General features: G+C 39.9%; 1 protein-coding gene across 3 annotated transcripts in view; it reads right to left on the bottom strand.

Annotated features, from left to right (window-relative positions):
• SOBP (sine oculis binding protein homolog) overlaps window positions 1–23,437 on the bottom strand; it is a 136,256-nt gene that overhangs the window by 6,620 nt on the left and 106,199 nt on the right. For all 3 annotated transcript variants that reach the window (XM_053381571.1, XM_053381572.1, XM_053381570.1), the window contains one exon: window positions 11,751–13,702. In XM_053381571.1, the coding sequence (XP_053237546.1) occupies window positions 11,753–13,702 (1,950 nt within the window). In that variant the 3' untranslated portion in view covers window positions 11,751–11,752. The remainder of the gene's footprint in view (window positions 1–11,750; window positions 13,703–23,437) is intronic.

The following is a 23,437-nucleotide window of genomic DNA, read 5'->3' as shown; positions in this document are numbered from 1 at the left end:
GCATTCTGGAACTCTGCTTCAGGATCCTGGCACTCATGCGATTGCATAATAGGTGTAATGCAAATGTTTCCCCTTGCCTTGGAATTTAAGTACCATGCAAAGGCTTTCAAGTGGCATTGTCAAGAGATACATATGCCTGCAGGCTGGCATATGAAGGATTTCTCAAGCAAGAAAAAATGCAACCAAATGCCCCAATTCATTTTTAAATGGCAATGCTGTTTTGTGCTGCATACAGCTAATAAAGTTCTTGGGAAGAGCGCTGTAGCTGTGTGCATGTTGTGAATAAGTCTAACCTCCCACATAATTATTCTGGGCAACACTGAGCACAGCACCCCATCTTTCATTATTTGACCAAACATCTAGGTTGTCTGTCATAATACTAGTGTCCATTTCCCTTACACCAGAAGGCAACTTTAGGACCTGAGCTATCAGTCCCACTGTTTAATCATGACTGCTTGTGATTCAAATAGCACCATGGTTCAAATTACTATGAGCACCACCAGGGCCTCAGTGGGTACACTTCCTGAATAGCGAGTCACCTGGTGGTCCTGACCAGATATTATGAACAGCATCAGGTTAGCAGGAGGGCCAGGGGAAAGATAGGGACTGATGTCTAGACTCTATATCTAGAGATATAGAGAATATCTCTAGAGAATTCTAGAGAAAGGTTAGCTTACTAAAAACATGCAGGGCCAAACTCAGCTAACATGTGTCTTTCAGGCCTATGACTTGGTGATATATGGGTCAGGAGTGCCAACTTGGCCTCGTGACTGTGGGTGCTATGCAGCATGCACGGCCCTGGCACCAATATTTGTGGGTGCCCAGCCCCTTCATAGGAAATTTTGTGGCTGCTCAGGCAGCCAGGGCCCAAGGGAGTTGGTACCTGATGTGGGATAAACTTTGGGCTGCTCCGCAGGTTCCCTTTACATAAAAAGTTGAGTTAACATACATGCAGAATAGCATGACATCCATATTTAAAGTGAAGAAGCTTGATAGCAACGTATGAAACTGTAGTGAACTCACTGTTCACCTCTTCCGTATAACCATTCATGCATCAAAATGCCTGTGTAAAAGGAGTCTTTTGATGAAAAACATGCAAAGAAATGAGCAAACATACACACAAACAAATAAACTTTGAAATGGTAGCTTCATACAAAACATACAGCTGTCTAAGGCACCAGCACACATACTGTAGTTCACAATGACAGCAAGGCTTACGCTTAACCACATAGGCTCCTCATAAGTAGCTTAAAATTACTCTAAATATAGGGTGAACATACTAATAGGTTGTTAAGATGCAGAACTTTGCAGACAAATCAAAGTCTGATTGTTTGCTTCATTCTACACTATCCAAGCTCCTACGTGTCTGCACTTCCAAAGGGAATGGTTTTGTTACACAGTCTGAGTTTTCAAAACAAGGATTGAAAACTGGAATTTAATTGGGGGTGGGGACTGGACGATGTTTTTTATATAAAAAATACAAATTCAGTTTGATCTTTTTGTCTCTACATAATTTGTTATTGTAGGTTGGCTTAAATTTAAGCAACATTTTAGGAACATTTGAAAAACTAATCCAGCTGCAGGGTGGATCTTATTACAAACCGAGGCACAAGTTAAACAGGAATATCATTCTTTCAAATACCACGAAGAGGCCTAGAGAAATAAATCCTTGGATATAAGACGGAGAAAGGGGACCTAAACCTGCTGTAAGCCGATGCACTGGGAGTTTAGCAGACTGGTCATCACAGAGTTAAATAAACATAGATGACTTAGCTAGGTATCAAATTCAGACTCTTTCTCAGGCTTGTATATTTATTTCATATTTACCTTTTTTGCATTCCTTTTCTGGTGCAACAAACATACCTCCAGCCACAAACACCTTTCACATAGTGGGAACAAATCACACAAGGTACCTGTTGGACAACGCACAGCAGAACTGAACAATAAGGCTCAAATCTGATATAATGATGTGTTGTAGGCTCTGCTGACACTGTGGCCTAAGGACAAACCTGAGACAACAATCTATCTAGTTAAAGTGCTTAAAGAACGGCTAGTCTTATCTCTTTTCAGGTTTGCATATTGAAGGACATAGATGCCACTTCACTTTTATTTTCCCTGATGCGCATGTGGAGTTTTAACTGTGTTCTCAATTCCAGCTGTCACTGTTCAATTATGCCCGTGGTTTCCATAATTGCATTAATCAAAAATAGCCAAGAACTTTGCTGGGCTTTAAGCCAAAGTGAAGATGGTTTGGGAGAAGGGGAACTGGTCCACCATGCTAAGAATCCCAGGTGCTAGCCTGGGAAATATTTACTTGGTTTTTATTTAGTCTGAGCACATCCAATGGACAGATTCTAGGTTTGAAAGAGAAATAAAGCAGTGCTTTTTGCAGGAAACAAATCACATTGGATCTGGACAACTGCCATGGGATGCATAAATGGCCAATAATGAAGAAATAGGTTGGGCAAGCAAATCGGAAGTAAGGTGAGCCAGAATGGAATAGTGGCTAGATAATTGTATTTGGATGTTGGAAGCTCACATTCAAATACCCTGTCATGAAATTCAGTCCGATGGCATTAAGCCACTTGCTGTCTCTTAGACTAACTGACCTCATAGGATTAGGGTAGAATTAGACATTATGAGGAAAACAGTTCCTAATCCTGTATTTTCTTCCTGATTCTTATGATGGGGGCTGGGGACTTAATTCATCTCCTGCTCACTGATTTCTCTTGGCAAATGCCCTCATACATAAAGTTGTGTTCCCCACTCCCAGCGGCGAGGCTCCAAAATTGGATTTGAGTGGGAAATATGGAGCATTTTCAGGGGAGGGTTAAGGAAGGGTTATACATTCCTGTCCCTCCAACCACCGATCAGCCTCTGTGGCTGCCCCCAACCCCCCACTTTTCTTGGCAAAATATGAGGTTGAGACTATGGATTTGCTGAGGAAAAGTGTGGTATGGCCCTAAGCCAATATTATCAACTCTATCTAAATCCAAACTCTATCAGTGAGCTAGTTTGCATCTTCTATCTTTATTTATTTTTCTAATGTTTAATGGTGTGTCTGTATTACAGTGGTACCTCGGGTTACAGACGCTTCAGGTTACAGACTCCACTAACCCATAAATAGTACCTTGGGTTAAGAACTTTGCTTCAGGATAAGAACAGAAATCGCATGGCTGTAGCATGGCGGCAGTGGGAGGCCCATAAGCTAAAGTGGTACCTCAGGTTAAGAACAGTTTCAGGTTAAGAACGGACCTCCAGAACGAATTAAGTTCTTAACCCGAGGTACCACTATGCTTCTGTTCTCTTTATTACATTAAATTACTTTACTTGCCTGGTTATCATGGTGTGGTCCATGTCGCTTATGTTGCATTTCCTAAAGTCACACATTTCCAAGTTAGCATATGGAGTTAAAGAGTATGTTTGAGGTAGAATAGTTGCAGGGCTCCTGATGCTGAAGCAGAGACAGCGAGTCCCATAAGCACCTTACAGCAATTCCTGACTGTCACTCCCTTATGGCTGCCACGGAACAAGACTTTACTGGCAGTTCTTCCAATGTCTACTAGATGTTACACACAAATGTATGTAGTGAAAACACAAAACTTTTTTTTTTAAAGCAGCCTCAGTAGACTAATTCTGGCTGCGAAAGCAGTAAGGGAAGGGAATACTTAACTGTTCTCCCACTGCTTAAGTTGTCCCTCCATCTATGAAGGCCCACAAGCAGCTCTCTCAACCCCCAATCTTGCACCTGTCAGCATTCTAGGTGTATATTTATCTGCATATATGCACATCTGGTACCCTACAGAAGCCAACTCAATGATTTTTACTGGGAAAACGGGTTGTGGGGAAGGATTAAGCAACATTTCCCTGTCCTTTCTCTGCTCAGAATAGCAGCCTCCAGAGGATGCTTTTCATTTTAAGATTCCTGTTGGGGCTTTGGTTCTGTATATGTGTTTACTAGCCCATCACAGATAGGAACATGAGTCTGAAGGAAAGAAAAAAATAACTTCCAAAGATCGGCATCCTGGTACATGATAGCTGCTGACTGAGATGCATCCTTTTGTTGGAGGTGTCCTTAAACATTAGTTTGTCAGAAGCATATGCCATCCTGAGCTGCTTTGGAAAGAAGGGCAGGGTATAAATTTAATAAAACAAATAAAATATCAGCAGAAAGGTTGTAAAGGAAAAGCCTAATGCATGAATTCAGAAGGCTGCTTTGTTACATGTCATGGATCTGAAGCTTGAAAGCTGCTTAAAAGGCAAGTTTTGGGCTTCATAAATTAAAGTTTTGTATGCCTTCTCAGCCGAAAATGATTGTCCAGCAACCAACAATCCTATACTGGGAGCAATTTGCTTTATTTTTGTTTCAAGTTACTTGAGATCCACAACTTAAGATCTCTGATCAACTGGATGGGGAGCTGGAAAAGAGCAAGCCCATATTTAATTTATTCAACTCAGATTTTAAAATGGCAACTGGCAGGGGCTTCCCTTGAAGGATCTTTGTTTCAAAATTTGTATAGCACAGTTGGTTACACTATATTCTGCTTATGAAGCAATGCATATTGGCATTTTCCTGATAAATATTAAGGTTGTTCTATGAGGAGAAAATAAAAGGTCTTTTGTGTGGGGGGGGGAATAATCCCCCCACAACAATTTGGGGTAAACATGTAACACATAGTGATGCCTGAGGGCTGATTCATATAACTCACTGGGTCCATGAATGGTACCCATGGAAATGTACTTGGTCATCTTGCTAATGCCAGCTTCGATTGTGGCCAGTCCTTTATTTGCATCCTCTACTATATGCAGGATTAAGCTTTTTTGCATCCATTTTTTGTTAGTATTCCACAAATGATGTTTTTTATATTGTCCCAAAAAGCAGACTCTTACATGTGCAAGATTCTAGTCCAGTATTTAGTCAAGTGTGGCATTTAATTTTCTACTTTGGGGATGACTGGCAGGGGTGGGGGAGAGAGATAGATACAGTAAGGCAGCTAAATGATATGTGTATAATTCAATCTTTTTCATTTTAGCAACTCCTTTCCTTGTAATGTAGAATTAAAATAATTCTATTTGGATGCAGTTATGCACAAGCCAACTTCACATGGTTAATTTCGAAAGTTTTTCCTTCCTCAAATACAAAACAATTAAACCCAGGAAAATGTTTCTTTAACCAACATGTCCTAATCTCTCACTGTGAAGCTGGGACATGCAGAATTTTGGTGGGCTGTCTGAATTGTATCAGGCAGTATCAGCTTGACAGCCTTTACTCTGATGGCCAAACTTCTCAGTCAGTGGGGAGTGTGTTGCTAATTAGTATTTCCAATAATCAAGTGTCAAGTAAATAGTGCATTTAGAAACCACTTCTAGAGTCTGGACATGCGCCTGAAATGGTGCTATTGTATTGACTGCCTTGGCGTCAACTACTACAACTAGGATTCTCTCTGTATCACTGAAATGCTACCATGGACATACCTGCTCATTTTATTATTGCAGTAGGCTATGAAATACAGTGGTGCCTCGCAAGACGAAATTAATTCGTTCTGCGAGTTTTTTCGTCTTGCGAATTTTTCGTCTTGCGAAGCATGGTCAAGTCGCAACTGCACCTCTTCAAGCGGTTTTAAGAAAAAGGAAACAAACTCGCAAGACGTTTTCGTCTTGCGAAGCAAGCCCATAGGGAAATTCGTCTTGCGAAGCAACTAAAAAAACGAAAAACTCTTTCGTCTTGCGAGTTTTTCGTCTTCCGAGGCATTCGTCTTGCGAGGTACCACTGTAGATAGAATAAATTTTGTTAACATAAGCAAAGCCAATTGGAAATGTATTTTGTGCAGTTCCCATTCATTTAAATAGTTTTTGCTTAAAAATACACACAGAAAAGGCTTCCGGGATCAGAGCCAGATTTAGGTTTGATGAGGCCCTAAGCTACTGAAAGTAATGGGGTCCTTTATATGTCCAGCTGTCCTTTGTCAACAACAAATTGTCGCTGTTAGAAATGAGCAAACGAGTGATATTTTAGGGAGCAGGCTAGCAGGCGGGGCACATTTCTTACATCATAGAAGCCTACACAACACAAAACACTGTTGCTGTATGTAGGTTTCATTTTGTTTTTTATCTTATATTTTGGAAATGTGCATCCAGGTTTTTCCCCCCTTTAAATATTTTTGGAGTCCCCAAGAGAGTGGGACCCTAAGCTATAGCTTGTTTAGCTTATACGTAAATCCGGCATTGTCCAGGATACTTACCCATGACAATTAAAGGAGACCCATTCTTACAGCATCTAAGGAAGAACTCAATGTTGTACTCTTCCCACTGTTCCTTCAGTGCAAACTTTTCAGCTTGCCTGATAGAAACATCTCACCTCTCCTCCCCTTTGCACTGTTTTGCTGGTTCTCCAGACACCCCCTCAGGCCAGTTGTGGGGGAAGCATGGGGACAGAAGGGGGGAAAGTCCTGTAGTATTAGCAGGACTCGTAGTGCAGGCTCCTGCTAGTGCACCTACTTAGATGTTAAAATCATAAGGGATGTATTCAACTATGTAAGTACAAGCTACAAATAAGAGAAGGTTCTGCACAAAGAAGTCTATTAATGTAAAACATGAGAGGGACCCACACAACCTTAAAACCTGCAATACTGGTAAACAACACATTCATGAAACTACTGTAGAACACTGAGCAAATTAACCTATGGGAAAACCTGCATATAAAAATAATCATAATTCAAATTATGCAAAACACTCAGAATACTGGGTTGTGGCTAGCCACTGCTATCCAGGAACTCTGATGCACACACACAACCCTTCCCTGATTCGAGAAGCATTCCTTGTGCATGGCACTTGCAGGAGCTCTCCTAAGACTGGCAAGGGGCTACTAGCCTCACTGTAGATGCTGATATGCAAGAAGGCTGAAGAGAGCATGAGAGAATTACTGTTTGCATGCCCTACCTCATTACAGAATAAGAGGAACACTAAAAGCACTTTGCTGATGACCCCCAAAATCTCAGATTCAGCACTCTTTTGTGTGCTATGAGAAAGGAAATTGTAAGGAAAGGGGTTGAATTAGTGGTGGAGCTGCTGAATTAGTGATGATGGACAGTTGCTCTCTTTCATTGGCACTGTCTGCGCAACCATTATTATCTTGTAGTTGGATTTTTAATCTCTGTCTGCAGAACGTTGATGCATTGCTGAATTTGTACACAAGAGGTCTTGTGGTTGTATTGTGAAAGACTTCACTCCTCTTTTCTTGGAAATATAAGAGATAATTTAGTAACTCAGCTTTTTATTCCTAGAACTCCCCCAGCTGATACAGGATCTAAACTCCATATGGTCTTCAGTGGAGACTGACAATCTGCACCAGCTCAATTTCTTTGGCCAAGCTGTAGATGCAGAAAAAAAACACAATTCTAGCAAATGAATGGTATTGGAAAACTGAAAACCATCACCGATCCCTGCCTAAAATGGTCTACTGCCTACATGTCATAAATAGGGGATAAAAATGAATGTTAGAATAAAAAGTAAGGCCTTCTAAGCTACGAATTAACATCAAATGTCTAACTGATGTTACAGAGTCCCCTCAGAAAACAGAACAATGAACTTCTACTTGGAAAATGAAAATATCAACAACATATTTCAAAAAGAACTTTTAGGACGATAGACAATAATACCAGGTTGTTAAAATAATAGGACAAAAGCTGTTCATGGTAATGCCTTCACTGTTATTTTTCACATAAAATATTTTGTGGGCCTCTATATTGGAAATAACTCATGAATCATTTTGTTTTATCAATAATTTTCTAACGGCAATTTGTCCAGTGTCAAATTATTGTCTACAAGTTTCTATACAGAATTACCTGGAGGAGAAGAAAATAAGACATGTCTGTAAGCAAAATCCTTAAAACATACCAAGGTTCTGCTTTGCCTAAACATTCACATTTAATAATAAACAGTTAAGTGAAAGAACATGACCTGACAAGACACAGATGCTATATGAGGAATGTAATGGAAGATCAATGCAATTTAATGACGGATTAGCTTTACATGAAATAGGGAATCAAAACACTGAAATATTTTACATGCTACAGCACATTTCTTATACAAACTATAGGTGTGCATATACGAACCCAAATATTAACTTGAATCATCTTTCAGTATATAGGGTAACATGAAGGTTTAAATAAAACCTATATACTATATTTCTGACAAGTGGGATACATCAGAATTGTTCATATGAACAGTTCCTGATATTTTAAATATTATGGGAAAATAAGCAGTTTCCCCTCCCAGGTGTATGGGAAATAGTTAAGTATAAGGGTTGGATAACATATAATTTATTTGCATCACTGGTGTTTGGATCTGTCCAGAAATTTATAATAACCCTATCCAAAGCCAAAATACAGATATTACAGACTTGTGCCCCTCCCCATAACTCCTCTTATACTGTCTACTCACACCCAGCACAATTGTAATTGTGTGGTACGTGAACATGCACAAACATACTGAATGCATTGTTTATGTGTATGATAAACATTATAATTAATCATGGTGGCAGCAACAAAGCAGGAAGACATCATACAGACGTCCATCATTTAGATGTGAGCAGTGGGGCTCTGAATCAATCCTGAGAGCAGTATTGGACTGGAACTTCAAATCTGAGATATCAAACACCGAGGAGATTCTTTAGGCCAAATCTTGGATGAACGTATTCGTTTTTTAAAAAAGTAATGGCTTGTTAAGGGTGCTGAACTAAAACACACACACACACACACACACACACACACACACACATATAAATAATATACACGTATGTATATATAAAATAGCTTTACAGTGGCTTCTTACAGTAGTTACTCATAAGTAACTACTGTATAACTACTGAGTTGAGTCAATGGGGCTTGTTCCCAGGTAAGTGTCTAGAATTGCAGCCTTAAAAACACTTTTGTAGTAATGTGAGAGCTTACCCAGTTTATATTATGGTCATCCTGAAAATGTTACATCAATAATTATCCCAGGTCAGTAATTTTCTGCTCTATAATAATAAAAATGTTGCCAGATCCTAAGATACCCCATATTCTCTTTGTTTTGAATGGAAATTTCTCCATGGTACTTTTGTGTGTTCTAATAGCACTGTCATGGCAAAACATTGCCATTATAGCATAAAATATAAATTACTAGAGGTTAAGGGGTACTCCACATTGCAGTAAAACATGGCATGTCATTAAACCTTATCTGGCATATCATCAATACGATTTCTGAACCAACTTCTTTTTTTAAGATGGCAGAGTTAGGTTTTCTCAGCTCATGAATCGTAAGAAAATGCAACTACATCTGTTGACAAGATGAAAGGAAGAAGAATAGAGCAGCAATATTTTAAATAGGGGCCACTGAGAAGCAGGTACAAAAGGTACCTCTGTACTGGCCCAGAGCCAATGGGGGCCCAGATGCTGAACTTTCATAAAAAAAAAAAAAGTTTTGAGATCACTTAGTGGAAAAGACATGAAATGAAATGGGCAGGCACCATTCAAAGCAATTGCTTCTTCCTCTCCATATTTTTAGCCAATTGGTGAAGTCACAGCTGTGATTGATGACTACTATGAAGAAATTTAGAGTCATACAAGTCCAAGGAAGATCCAAAAATAAACAGCAGAGAGAGGACTTCCTGGTTCACTTTTCAGCCAGTGGGGGGTCTTTCTTGATGCGTATGTCACTCTAAATTTCCTCTCTAGATTAAAAATAAAATAAAAGCAGAGATGGATTGCCTGCTTCATTCTGAAAGAAGGAAGTTGTGTTCTGGTCTGTTTTAGAATTCCCCCTTTTCTATGATTGTTACCCAGAGGAAGCAACTGAAAAATCCAGGATTTTAGTGCAGTGGTGACTCGGCAGTAGCTTGTCCACCCAAAAGCAAAAGGTAGTAGCAAAAACGGGAGTTTGTGTTTAACTCAGGTTTTAACTTCATGCAAAAATGGTATTGTTTTTGTGAGTATGTAACCATTAAAAAAAATATTCTGCTGTTGTAAATTCAAATAAAAACCACCATTGGTATATCCATATTGCAGGTGGTTGAGAAAATGTGAGTTATGACAGACTTGAAAAGCAGCTTGGTATTGCCATACTAATATGGCTGGAGGAATTAGGCTGTGAGAGAACAATGTATGGCAAGTGTGTGGGGTATATTCCAGTACTGACATCCAGTTCTGTGTGTGTGTGCATGCACTTAGGGAGGTGAAAATTTATGAAAAGGGCTGTTGCTTGTAGCAGCGACCTCTAGGGGTGGGATGGGGAAAGATTAACTGCTTCCCAACAACCCACATGGGGGTGGAATACTGGGACTGAGATGAGTTGTCACTGCTGGTATAAAAACTTAACTGGGCATATTGCTGTCAAAGGCTCAAATCCTTTTTGCTAAGAGAAAGGAAAAAATAAACGAGTGTTGGTTTGATTTGTGCTAATATCATTGCTCTGGTTGTTGTAAGGTATATGTCCTGCTTTCAGGCTTCCTATAGGTTGGCCTTTGTGAGATCAGGGTGCTGAACTAGATGTTACACAAAGCTGTGTTTGCAGGAAGAAGGCAAATGTTTGCATCAAATATGTAATTGTACAGAAACCTAACTGTGTGGAAAAGCCATTAAAAGGTGTGTGTGTTTGTGTACGTGTGTCAGGTAATGTTTTCTTAGAAGACATTCACTCATCTCCCATGCCTCTAACCAAGCAAAAATGAGCAAAATAATGAACACTTGACTGCAATTGTTTAGTCCCCGAACAGTTATTTATAAAGAGATTCAAAGTGACTCAATATAAAAAGCATCTAAATACTGAAGTGAATCAGTCTCGAAGTGTCAGAAATCCAAGCATCTGCTTCTCAAACACAAATAATTGCTTTTAAAAGCAGAACATTAATTTGTTCTGAATCTGAATTATACATCTGGCATATTAAGCATTTCTTTAAATGCCTATTGCAGCAATAATACAAAGGTGTAAGAGAGAGTTACTTGTTTGAAAATAACACTGTTTCAAAGAGAAGACTCAGCTGTTGTTTTGGTAGTTGTTTTTGTATGCAGAGGTGCCCCAGCCAAAGACTATTAAAAATGCATTTGAAATCAGTACACTAAGGGCCAAGGAGTAAATGGAGCAATGTGACATAAACATGGTCCCATTGTACTGGGATGCATCGGTAAGAACCAAAATGGTAAGAAACATATGAAATTGTCTCTCCATTTAAACAAAGATCAGAGTTTTCCTTTAATGTGAAGTAATCTTATGGTGCCTTAAAACCTGTACATTTGAAAAATGATGAAGGTCAAATGAGAATGCCTTTGCATTTTAGCTAATTACAAGTGGTTGAATTGTTCTGCTATGGGTTACCCCCAAAGGTAAATTGTGATGGTTAAGCACAGAGATCCTGAATTGCTGTTACCCAGATGGCTTAGCCATATACACTTGCTCAGTTTCCTGGCTTCAAAAGTTGGCATAGGAAAAGATCCATTAGTTAGGATCTAAGCAACACTACAGTCGTCACTGCCAGAGTTCTAAGAGAATATTCCACGAGAATAACAGAATATATACAGCTAATGGATGCAAAACAAACAGATACAAAGGTGTCACAGGACAAAGACAAAACATAAATAATGACCTTCTTGTGCATTCACAAACCACAATCTTTCTCCCAGTTTCACAAATGGCTACCTCCATGTGTTTCACTCCTACCTGAAAACACTGATATTCATTTTACTCACACAGAAGATTGTAGTGATTACACAAACCTTTACTTATTCTGATTTCGAATTCGGAGACACCTCCTTTTCAGTGGTGGCTCCAGATCTTCTGGCCCTGTGCTGAGAATTGGCGCTGAAATAATGCATGGTGCAATTGCAGTCTTTTCCACTGGTTTTGGCACAGGCTGGATGACACAGCCTGCCTTGGGTAGCATCCGCAAAGCATATGCATGGTCCTCATCTGCAGGATTGTTCAGGTTGGGGTCTTGCTTGTCTCCCCCAAACAGGGGCTCTTCCCCACTCTTCTTACCGGATTCTCCTTCCCGTCGGCAGTTCGATGTACAGTTGTTCTCCTTAACAGACTCCAGCTCACTGACTGGCAATTCCTCCAGAGGCTGAGACTTTTTCTGCTCCTGGGGCTGCTCTGAGTTCTTGGAAACCTCCGGGCCCTTTGTGCCATTCACAATAACATTGCAAACTGCAGCTGTACTGTTTTCCGAAGTGCCCGATGGCGGTGCGATGGGGCCACAATGAACTGGGTCACTGCAAGGTAACGTTTTTGCTTCAGTAGGGCTGCAATTGTTCCTGCAGTCATTGCAGTTCCTTTTGTCTGAGCTACCAAAAGTCAGATTGACAACACTGCTAGCTTCATGTTCAACTTTGACTTGAGCATGTAAAGCCCTATGGATAACATTGTGTAGTCTAGACCTGTGACCTACAGTTAAGTCTATCACACCATCCTGTGGTCCCTGTAGCACTGTAGGAAAACCAAACTTGTTGTTCACTGGACTACTAGGTTTCACAGTCAAATCAACAACTTCGTTTTTACTGTGCTCCTGATGCACTTGTGTTTGATTTAAGGACTGGCCTGAGCAACTTGGAGTTGAGTCAGAGGACTTGGAAGGCCCTTGCTTCGAATCTCTAGGGGACACAGAGTTATTTGTTGGCTTTGTCCCAGTTGCATCAGTGGATGTACTTGGAATGAAGTTCTCCCCGTTACTGGAGAAGCCGTTTGGGGGCTTGGAATCATTGATGTGAGGAATAGGGATTGGAATGGGGATAGGAACTGGTAGAGGAACAATGACAGGATATGGCACTAACAGGGTTGGGGGTGGCACCAGTGGGGCAAGAGATGGCAAGCCAAAGTTCATCATCTGTGGCATGGGCATAGGACCATTTGGCATCATGCTTACTGGCGGGAAGGGAAGACTGGGCAAAGGGACCCCTGGGGGTGGAGGGGGTAGTAAACCTGGGGGGTTTCCAGGCATCGTTGGAGTTGTTGGAGGGTGAATATGAGGAGACAGCATTGGCCTATGCATAGGGCTGGAAGTGGGGCCCATATTTCTAGGACCACCTGGTGGTGGACCAATTCCCGGAATCATTGGATTGGACAGAGGGCTGTTCGGATTTGAGGCATGGTGAGGTGGCCCTCGAATAAATGGTGGGCGGATTTGCTGCATAATTTGCTGTTCCATGAATATGGGCAAAGGTACCGGCCCACGGTTTGTCATCACCATGGGAGGGCTTCGAGGTGGGACACCAATTGGAGGCACAATGCTAGCAGGTGGCTGAACAGAAACCGGTGGCATATTTGGATTCTCGTTGATGGGGATAGATTTGGGAACTGGCGTTGGGATTTTAGTGACAGAGCAGTTGGCAGTGTCAGGCGGAGAGGCAGTGGTAGATGCTGATGGTCCAGGACCTTGAATTTGGCCAGCTGCAGACACTGGGGATGGGGCCTTTCTCCGAGCATCTGCTAGCGGTATATTCCAAGAATCTGGAGTCAGCAGCTGCACCCCAGTGCCTTCTGCTTTATTTTCGACTGGAGGATGTAATGTGCTGCAGAGTCCAGCTGGAAGATTGGCCTGTGTTTCTTTGTAGAAAATGTCCATTTTGTACTGATTGAGACATTTTGCACTGCAGAACTGAAGCCTTCTTTCCCCGTCCCCAAAATCCAGATACTCTTTTGTGTGTCTTATGTGCTTACACCAGTCACATACCTACAACACAGTAACAAAATCAAAACAGGTAAGAAAAAAAGCGATTTCCTCTTTATATTGTCATTTGCATTAAAAATATTTTTTTTTAAACTTTCCGTTACTGCTTTCCAAATATCTGAATTATCAAAGGAAAGTATAGTTTATGAAACCTGCATATTTTGACCCCAAAAGCCTATCATTACATATACATGCTCAATAAATTATTATGTATAAATGCCATTACAATACTTGAAAAGTTCTCATCCATGATGCTTTAAAACATGAAAGCATAATACTGTAAAAAATACTTGTGTGTCTGTGTGCTGTCCACATTTTGGAAGATCCTCATGATTTTAAGGGTGTTTCAGCTAAAGCATAAAAGGTGGTGAACTCTGGTGGGTAAGAGACTGCACTATCCATTGGGAAATCCTCAGTTCAAATCTTATCACTCCCATGAGCTCACAAATAGCCCAATCCTATGTATGTTTACTCAGGAGTAAGCCCCATGACATTCAGGTGGATTTCCTTTATAGTAACTCTGCATAGGATTGTAGGCCAATTGGGCTTTAACAAACTCAGTGCTTCTTCCCCACTTTGGAAACATGGTTATAGTAATAGTTTCCTATTTTGTGAGTTGTATGAATTGTAAAAAAAAAATGTATATAAAGCACTGGAACAGTCTAGGGCACCAATCCTAAACACACTTACTAGAGAGTAAGTTCCACTGAACACAGAGAGAACTTTTCCCAAGTAAATATATAAAGCATTATTTGAATATTGCCTATAAATCTAGTGCAGCATTATAGTGCAATCGTATAGATGTCTACTCAGAAGTAGCCCCACTGTATTTCATGGGGCTTAAAGGTAAAGGTACCCCTGCCCTTCATGGGGCTTAGTTACAGATAAATAATGTGCATAGGATTTAGCCAAAAAGTGCTTAAGCACAATAATTTCATTGCAGCTTAATTCTGTGTGGATTATGATTTTCACATTAGGTAATGGTCACATAGATACTATATGCATAAATAAGAGCAAATAACATTCAGAAAAATGAGCCCGATGACTTTTGACAACTTAGTACAAATCATCTGTAGTAAGCCCTCAACACAGTACACTTTAAATTATTTAAATGTAAATGTTAAATGGTACCCAAAATGCAAAAGCATCATACATTGTTGGCTTTGCCTTCCAAATATGAAGCAGAAATAGTAATAAAATCTGGGTGGATTTCAAATATTCTGAAGCTGTGATATTTCAACAAGCTGGAAAGATTTTCCAAGCTGTTTGCCCACTCTTCTTCACTAGTCACTTTTGTATAACTTCTTGGCAGACAACAGTTTATTTAACAACTTTTCAAAAACTAAGGCAAACCTTTTATTATTAGAGCCTTACCCCTCCCCCCAAAAAAAGTTATTTTCTGTGCTACTATTGGTGTGGTGAAAACACTGCCAATTCTTTTTTTATAAAAAAGTAAATAAGGCTTGAGAACTAATTAAGCTGTGAAAGGTTTTCCCAGTTGTAAGCCACTAGAAACCAAAGTTCAAAAAATAGTCATTCTAGGTTTCAGAATCCATTTCTTCAGAGAAATTATTGTGATTTCATTAACACATTAATTTTGCAACACTAACAGCTCTCACAGATGGCGGAGACATGATCTACAATTCAAATATGACTCTTGTTTGCACAAATGCCTTTCCCGTCATATGGCATTTTAAACAAGAATTAAAATGAGTAATCTTTCCACAGCTATAAACAGATAAACAGATGTCAGAATTTTCAATGCCTTTTTTTTTGGACAGATTTTATACAGAGATACAAAACTTTTAGATTTTTTTGTTGTTTATTCAGTTCTCATAATATTCTGTAGACTGTCTTTAGTACTGTACATTAAATGTACAGTACTGAGTTTATGGCCATGTGAAAGCAATGTCCTTCGTACACCTTCACTATTCAAGACCAGGAATACTACTTGTGTGTGTGTATGTCTTTTAAGATAATGATTGTAAAATGATAGCATTAAATAGGTAATTTAATTTTAATAACCATTGGCCATATAAACAAATTGAAAACAACATATGCTGGGCATTTGATTACTCATCTCATTTAACTCTCAGCTTTTCTTTATCTGAAATGGCGATGACACTTTAAAAAAAATGTGCTTTTTTTAAGCCTAGGCATGATGCAAACAAAATTAAGCCCTGTTAAGTCACACTGATCTCCATAGGCATTTACTTAACTATCACAGTAATCATATTTACTAAGAAGTAACTTATATTGGGTTTAGTGGGGCTTACTCCCAGGTAAGTGTGCTTATAATAGTAGACATCTTTTTGAAATCAGTAGGATTTAAGCATACTTAAATTAGACTCTAGAAATTAAATCCAGACACTGGATTTGGGCTCCAATCATTTCAGTGTTCTGGGTTCAAATGCCACCACTGCCACCATGTAAAGAAGGAATGAAAAACTGGATTTTTGAATGCATGGGAAATGTGTTGGTAAGGTCTCCTTATCTCTATCTCACTCCTGTTAGCATATAACAAAGGAGAGAGTATGACTCCTCTCTATCCAGAGCTAATTCCCTAACCCTGCAACCTAGCCAAACTATGCACAGGAAAAATCAACCCTACTTCCACCATCCCTGAAAAGTCCCCCAAATCGGAGTCAGGGAACATTAAGATGTGTTTCTGGATGCCCTTAGGATTCACCCAGACAACAACCAAAGATTCAGTTGGCCTCTCAGACCTAAGCCCATGTTACTCAGTAGCAATGACCCAACAGCCAGGTACCACATTTAGAGACAAAGCTTACCTTACCCTAAAAAGCCACACCAGCCAATGAATGCAGCTGCTTTATTAAGACATGACAAAGCCAAACAGAACCCTCTTGACCTTAAAAGTACAATTTAAGAAAATTGGGGGAAGGCATATTTTGGAATTTAGGTACAGTGGTACCTCTGGTTACGTACTTAATTCATTCTGGAGGTCTGTTCTTAACCTGAAACTGTTCTTAACCTGAAGCACCACTTTAGCTAATGGGGCTTCCCGCTGCTGCCGTGCTGCCGCTGTGCGATTTCTGTTCTCATCCTGAAGCAAAGTTCTTAACCCGAGGTACTATTTCTGGGTTAGCAGTGTCTGTAACCTGAAGCGTATGTAACCTGAAGCTTATGTAACCTGAGGTACCGCTGTATAGACCAACAATAACAAAGCTAGCTTGCCTCGCCCTAATATCAACTGTTAGATTCATGGACCTCACCACCAAAATGCATCCAGACACATGTGGCTGCAGCAGAACAATTCTTCATCTGAATGGGGACCTAGAACCAAAGTCAAAGATCAGGGTTTTTTAGGTAGGCAATCAAGGTCCAGGGCCCATTTTCTCCAGCACCAGAGGGGAGGGCATATGTGCAGGAAGACCATGCAGCTGCAACTACTCTGCTAGTTTTTACACCATCACTATGACATGGAGCAATCTTGCCTTGACTCTCCACACAGGTGGTAAATTAAACTGATTACCTGGAACTTTTCCCTCAGGAAGACGGTACCCAGAATGGATAGAAAAGGGCTATTAAAATAAACCAAAGAAATTGGGATTACTTTATGGACTGAATCATGCCTAATGTTTCACTCTCACTGCACAGTTTGGTCCTTTCTGAGATGCATCCTCAAAATATTTCCTTCATCCTGCTGGCAACTTGTCTGCTTCTTGTGAAGCTTCAGAAAAAAGTCACCTGGCCCAGAGTTTAACTAAACTGTGCAAATTTTCACACTGCTCTTCGAATGCCAGTTCTTGACATTCAAGAACATGTATGTGGGAGCACCTATTTTGAATCTGCGTACAAGGTACCCAAATATATAATGCACACACATTTTGCCAGGTACGTAAAACCTCAAACATGTATCAGTCAAGGATTTTCACTTCAAAGGGTAGTATTCAACTAAATTTTACTTAAAATGGACCCACTAAAATTAATGAACATGACTAAGGTAGGTCCATTAATTTCAATTTGAGTAAAACTTAGCTGAATGTTGTCAAATATGTTTCCAAGTATTGTTTGCATGGCGGGCACATACTCTACTCCCTTCATGGCTTTACCTCCATCATAACATGTTGCTCCCTAGTGAGGATCATTCCCGGTGCTACCAACTGTATTCCTAGTGGGATGTGCAAACCTGGCAGTCAAGAATCTAATTCAGAGGTTTTGATGGACTTGGAGGGGAGGATTCTTGGCCCATGAAAAGGTCTGAAGCAGAATGTTAGTTCCGCTAATGTGCTAAGAACCATGGATTCCCTTGACTTACTTAAACCTGGTCAGAAAATGTAATTACAGGCTGCTCCACTTTTGGGTTTGATTGCAAAGCAACAACCCACATCTACATTCACAAAGCACCTCATTATTTCATGGTTAAATGGTTTCAGTGCTGTAGCTCCAAACACAGAGACAGTTCAATTCTACATATTGTTACCCAGTTCTAAACCCCATGATGTCCAATGGGGTTTGTTCCTGGATGTTCACTGGATTCTATGCACATTTATCTGGGAGTAATTAACACTGACATACTACTTTTTCTTCTGAAAGCTTTTTATTGTTAAGATAGACAAGCATAGAATAAACAACAAGAAAAGATAGACAATCTTCCCAACCCTCTTCCCTTATTAGCATAACTCATCATCAATGTTTTTTTCTTCTTTTCCCCATCTTAATGGGACTTCTGAGCAAAGGTGCATTTTAGGATTGCACTGCAAATACAGAAGTTTAGGTCTTCTCTAATTATTTTATTTTATAAATGATTGGTCAAAATGTTCATTTTAGTGTTTTCTCTATTAGATAACCCAATGTGTTCCTGTATTAATGTGTGGTGAGTAAATATGTTCTCCTGTAAAAATAGTTAGAAATACTTCTTGCAAATTCTCTCAGAATTCCCCCCTGCTTTTAATAATTCACTAAAAGAAATGCTAATGTTGGTCTACTTCACTCACATATTGATCACCCTCTATTCAGTATATTTTATCATTAGGTAAAATTAATTAAGGATATTGAGGGTAACTGCAATAAATCAATTTGTGAGCACATCCCTGATGAACTAAATATCTAGTCATTATACAATTGATTTTACTCAGCACTCCAAAGTCACACATAACTAGCTCTCTCTCTTCCCTCCTCTCTTTTATATCCTGCCACAGATACAGCACACCATCCCTTCACATGGAGTAAAAATTACTGGAGTAGAAATAATGTCACTTAAGAATTAATGAATCAGATCTGTCCTACAGGATTGGTCATTTAAGATGAGGTCAATGAATTTATGATACAAATGGCTATATACCAAAGGTAATAAAATGGAGCAAAATTATTCATTTTACTTCTAACTAATATCATGCTCAAAGTAATTACAGATTTCTCCTAAGAGCTCATTCTGATTACTTAAGATGTGACAGATAGACCATATACATATATTTCACTTCAATAAAACAACATTTTTTCCCTGTCTCTGAAATATATGCATTCAATATATTAGAAAAGATTTGTGTACTGAGTAGATTCTGCTGATGACAGGGCCCCCTCCCCACCCAAAATGGTATGAAACCTTAGCATCTCTTCAAATTTTTATATGACATATCTTTTCCATTTGTGATATAAACGGCTATACAAATTTTGAAATTAAGGCTGCTGCTCTAAACCCACTCAGCTGGGATATAAACCCTGTTTAACGCTGTGACCTGGGGAAGAACTTGCAGCCACTTAGCTCCTCCCTGTTCCTTATTGATACCATGTTAAGCTAAGCCATGATTTGGCTTAGTGTGGTGTTTAAACCAAGGATGGATAAGTTCTTACTAACCATAAGCTGCAGCCAAGGTTAGTTCTTAGCAACAGCTTATGGTTAGTGAGGAGACAGCTTAAGCATGGGGCCCAGTTCAAATAAAACTTTGGTTTAGCTGAGTGCAGCTAAACTATGGAATTCGCTACTAGAAGATGTAGTGGTGGCCAGCTTGTACATTTTGAAAAGGGATTTTTGTGGCCTTGCGCAGCAGCGAAGGGGGAGGGGGGACTGGCATCCTGAGCCTCCTGCATGGTGGGGTAATGCTTTGTCTATTTTATGGCCACATGGGAGGCTGGAAAGAAGGATGACAACTTGGTAGCCAATCACTCTCAATGTTGGGATTCCGAGGGATGGGGCTTAGGAGTGAGCCGGGGGAAGACTTCACCTACCCAGTCCACTCCTAGGATGTAAAAGGCTCTCCGCACCATAGTCTTCACTTGGGCTTCCCCACTCATCCTCTAAAGCTCATTATACTTCCAGTTGTGCTTTTCTGTCTTAAACAGGTTGGTGTTTAGTATAATGGTTGCTATAGACAGGTGTTGGTCATTGGTTTCAGGACTGGGACGAATTTTTGCCTAAGGCAAATGACTGGATCCTGCAGGTTTTTGCCTACCTCATAGCAATCGTCATAAACGTTCCTTTGACAGAAGAGGCATTTGGTTGGATGCTTAGTAGGGAGGGCCACCCTGCCTCCATTCCATTGAAGGATTAGTTTATCCTAATTCATTGTTACATGGCCTCATCACACAATCTGGTTTCTTTTGTGCATGTGTGAAAGAGCATCACCACCTGTCTATTCTGCTTAATATGCAATTATTCAAAATTTTCATGGGCTTTCATATAATCAGTGTTGTTGTGTGTTTTATCTGGCCCTAGTTGGGTCCTTGTAGTAAATTGCATTACATATATTAATTCGGTGTTTCATCCAATATGCTATGCACCTCTGAGGATTCTGATTTGAAATGCTTAACATTTTAACTCTTTTTTTCAACCCCGCTGATAAAAGAAAATTGACTTTCTTTTGGATTCTATTGCTATTTGAACAGCTACACACACACACGTACACTCACTCACTCTTGGGGATGCAATATGTGGAAATGTCAAAAAGGACATCTGTTCTGGTCAGGTTTGCCATGTGGAATGGAACCCAGCGGGGAGGAAGAAGAAATGGCGAACAAGCTCCAAGAGACAACAGTAAATATCAGTGAAGGGGAGCTAACAGTAACCATCAGCAACTTCTGCCAGTATTTCACAGCTTCATGGTCATGCCTCTGTCTTTCTCATAACTTTTATTTTCCACAAAAAACAGTGGATTAACACCAGGCCTTTTCTTACCCCCACTATAGATACGTCAGAGCCAGTATCTATTCAATGGGGAGTGCTTTGAGAATGTCACTGTTTTGCGAGTGGGATTCAGTCACACGCTGGCAAATGCAGGTTGCGTAATTAAGGTGAATTTGGCACTCTTGCAAAACAAACCTGCTTCCCCATTCCCTGGTAATTCAGACATTCATAATAAGGGAAATGACAAGAAGATGCAATGTCAAATGACAATTGTTTGACCTCCCTGCAGACTTTGTGCAAAACACATCGGGATCAACACTCAATAAACAAGTTTGTCTGGAAGTGACTTTGGGCACAAACTGTTTATAAAACCCTTGCTTGGTCACTATGATCAGCTGAGACTTTTTTTTTATTGGATATGCCAGCAGCAGGCTGGTTGGCAGTAATATGGCACCAGGCCTTCAGTTGGCTACTCCCTGATGCAGCCTCATGGACATATAACAGGCACCAAATCTTTATACATTTCAATGCCCTTCTAAAAAAACTTTATTCTTTACTCAAGCGTTTTCTGATTAAGGCTTAATTGCGTTTTTTAAAAAAACCTCTTCAAACATTGCTCAAGTTGTATATGTTGCTGTAATTGGGACTTGTGATTAATATTTTAACGTATTTTGTAGATTGATTTTACTGTACACCACTTAGATAGTTCAGTTTAAAGCAATGTTTCTTTGGGATTTTTTTCAGTCCTATGCAGCCAAGGGCAAGCTACCTCTGAGCAAAAAATGGGCACAGGAAAAGAAGCTGCTTAAGCCTTTGCCCTCTAATTCCTTTTTCAAGTCATAATTACCTTTCCGAAGCTGCTTTTTACTCGGGGGGGGGGAGAGGTAGAGTTTATCAGCCTCTACTTATCCACTCTTCTGCTGAGGTGGAAACTGTCCTAGGATGCTTTGGGAAAGAATGAAAGGAAGGGAGAGGAAGGACTCACTGAACTTTGCTTAGAATGTAGTTTAATCCTTGAATAGTACAGTAATTCCTTCTCTCTTGCGAACTGTGATTCTGTGGCAGAAGCTAGGAATCCCTGACTGAAAAATTATCAATGTCTCACCAAATTTCACTTCCCTGGTTTTGTGTATGAAACAGAGACAATTATATCAGGGTTCATTTTGAATCACTAGATAGCTTAGCTGGTTAGACAATGGTGCTGATAACAGCAAGGTCGCAGGTTCAATCCCCATATGGGACAGCTGCATATTTCTGCATTGCAGCGGCTGGACTAGATGATCCTCAGGGTCCCTTCCAACTCTACACTTCAGTGATTCAATGAGTGATCAGGTCTAGGTAAAGAAGCTTAGACAAGGAAAGGAAGTAGGTGGTCATGTTAGAAGAAGGCCACTTGGTCAAAGTGATGTCGTTCTACTGCTAAGTTAGACAGGTCTGTCTGTGGCTGCCCAGTGACTAGATGAACCACCTGTGAAATGCACTGGAAAATTGTGAGGTATCTGTGCCATTAACCAATTAGTTAATAAGTAGCCAGGAAAAATAAAATCATGTTAAGGAACTGGGGTTGGGGGTTGAGGGGGGAAATTAGGCAGATCATGCTATAATGTTTGGAGTACTGAATGTAAATAAATTCAGATTCCCTGCTCAGCTGTGAAACAAACTGAGTGTCCTTTGGTAACTCACTAGCTCTCAGTCTAAGCCACCTCAAAGGATTGTGTATGGCTAAGGTACTACTAGAAAAGCCTTTGATCTAGTCCAGTGGGGTTTGTCTAATGGTGCTGGTAATAATATAGCAAACCAAAACAATCTGTGTGCACAAGAAGTAATATACAGATTTTTTAAAAAAACAAACTACAGAAAATAGTTAGTTTGATAACCTAACAAACTGTGTAGACAGTGACATGGGTCTCTCCCTGACCCTCTGTATATCATCTCTGTTTAGTGTCTTCATTACACAGAGAGATAAATCAAGTGCAAGGAGTGGGTTTTTAATGACTCTTACAGCAGGCATTTGTGAACAGTGAACATGTTCTGTTCAAAGTCATTAGGTCTTCCTGCTTTCAGGAGGGTGAAAGGGGTGAGATTTCTTTCTCTTTTTTAATGAAGAAGATATATCCAACAAATATGTCCCCCCAAAAGAGCTCAAGCAGCCAAGAAAGAAAACTTCTGGCCTATCATATCCAATTATCTGTGCTTCTTATTACTAGATGTTAAATGAGGGGCAAGTTCATATTTTACAACAAGCAAATATGGGGGAAGCTATCAAAATAGAAAGTAGTACACTAGTGCATGCAAGTCTTCATGTTCCAGGAAAGTTGGTGGAACGGTAGTCAGTTATTATATATTGCCAAGCATATATAGAATAATAAGTTGAAGCAGAACCAGTATGGCTTCTGCAAGGGTATGCCTTTTTAGAGTTCTCTGAGCTTGCTAACAAACAAACCTCACCAAAGAATCCTGAATAATTTTAGCAATCATAGCATTAGAAGTAGAAAGATTCACTTAGGAATCAGTTAAGGGAAAGGAAGCAAACAGTAGGAATGAATGGAAAATCCTCTCAATAGAGGGCTGTATAAAGTAGAGACCCCAAATGATTGACAATGTAACTTAGTGGACCATAAAGACTGGAGATGTGGTTGGTAGCAAGCAAC

The sequence above is a fragment of the Podarcis raffonei genome, chromosome 3 (assembly GCF_027172205.1).
Source record: "Podarcis raffonei isolate rPodRaf1 chromosome 3, rPodRaf1.pri, whole genome shotgun sequence".
Classification (NCBI taxonomy): domain Eukaryota; kingdom Metazoa; phylum Chordata; class Lepidosauria; order Squamata; family Lacertidae; genus Podarcis; species Podarcis raffonei.
The sequence above is the reverse complement of the archived record's forward strand: the minus strand, read 5'-3'. Positions and strand labels throughout refer to the sequence as shown.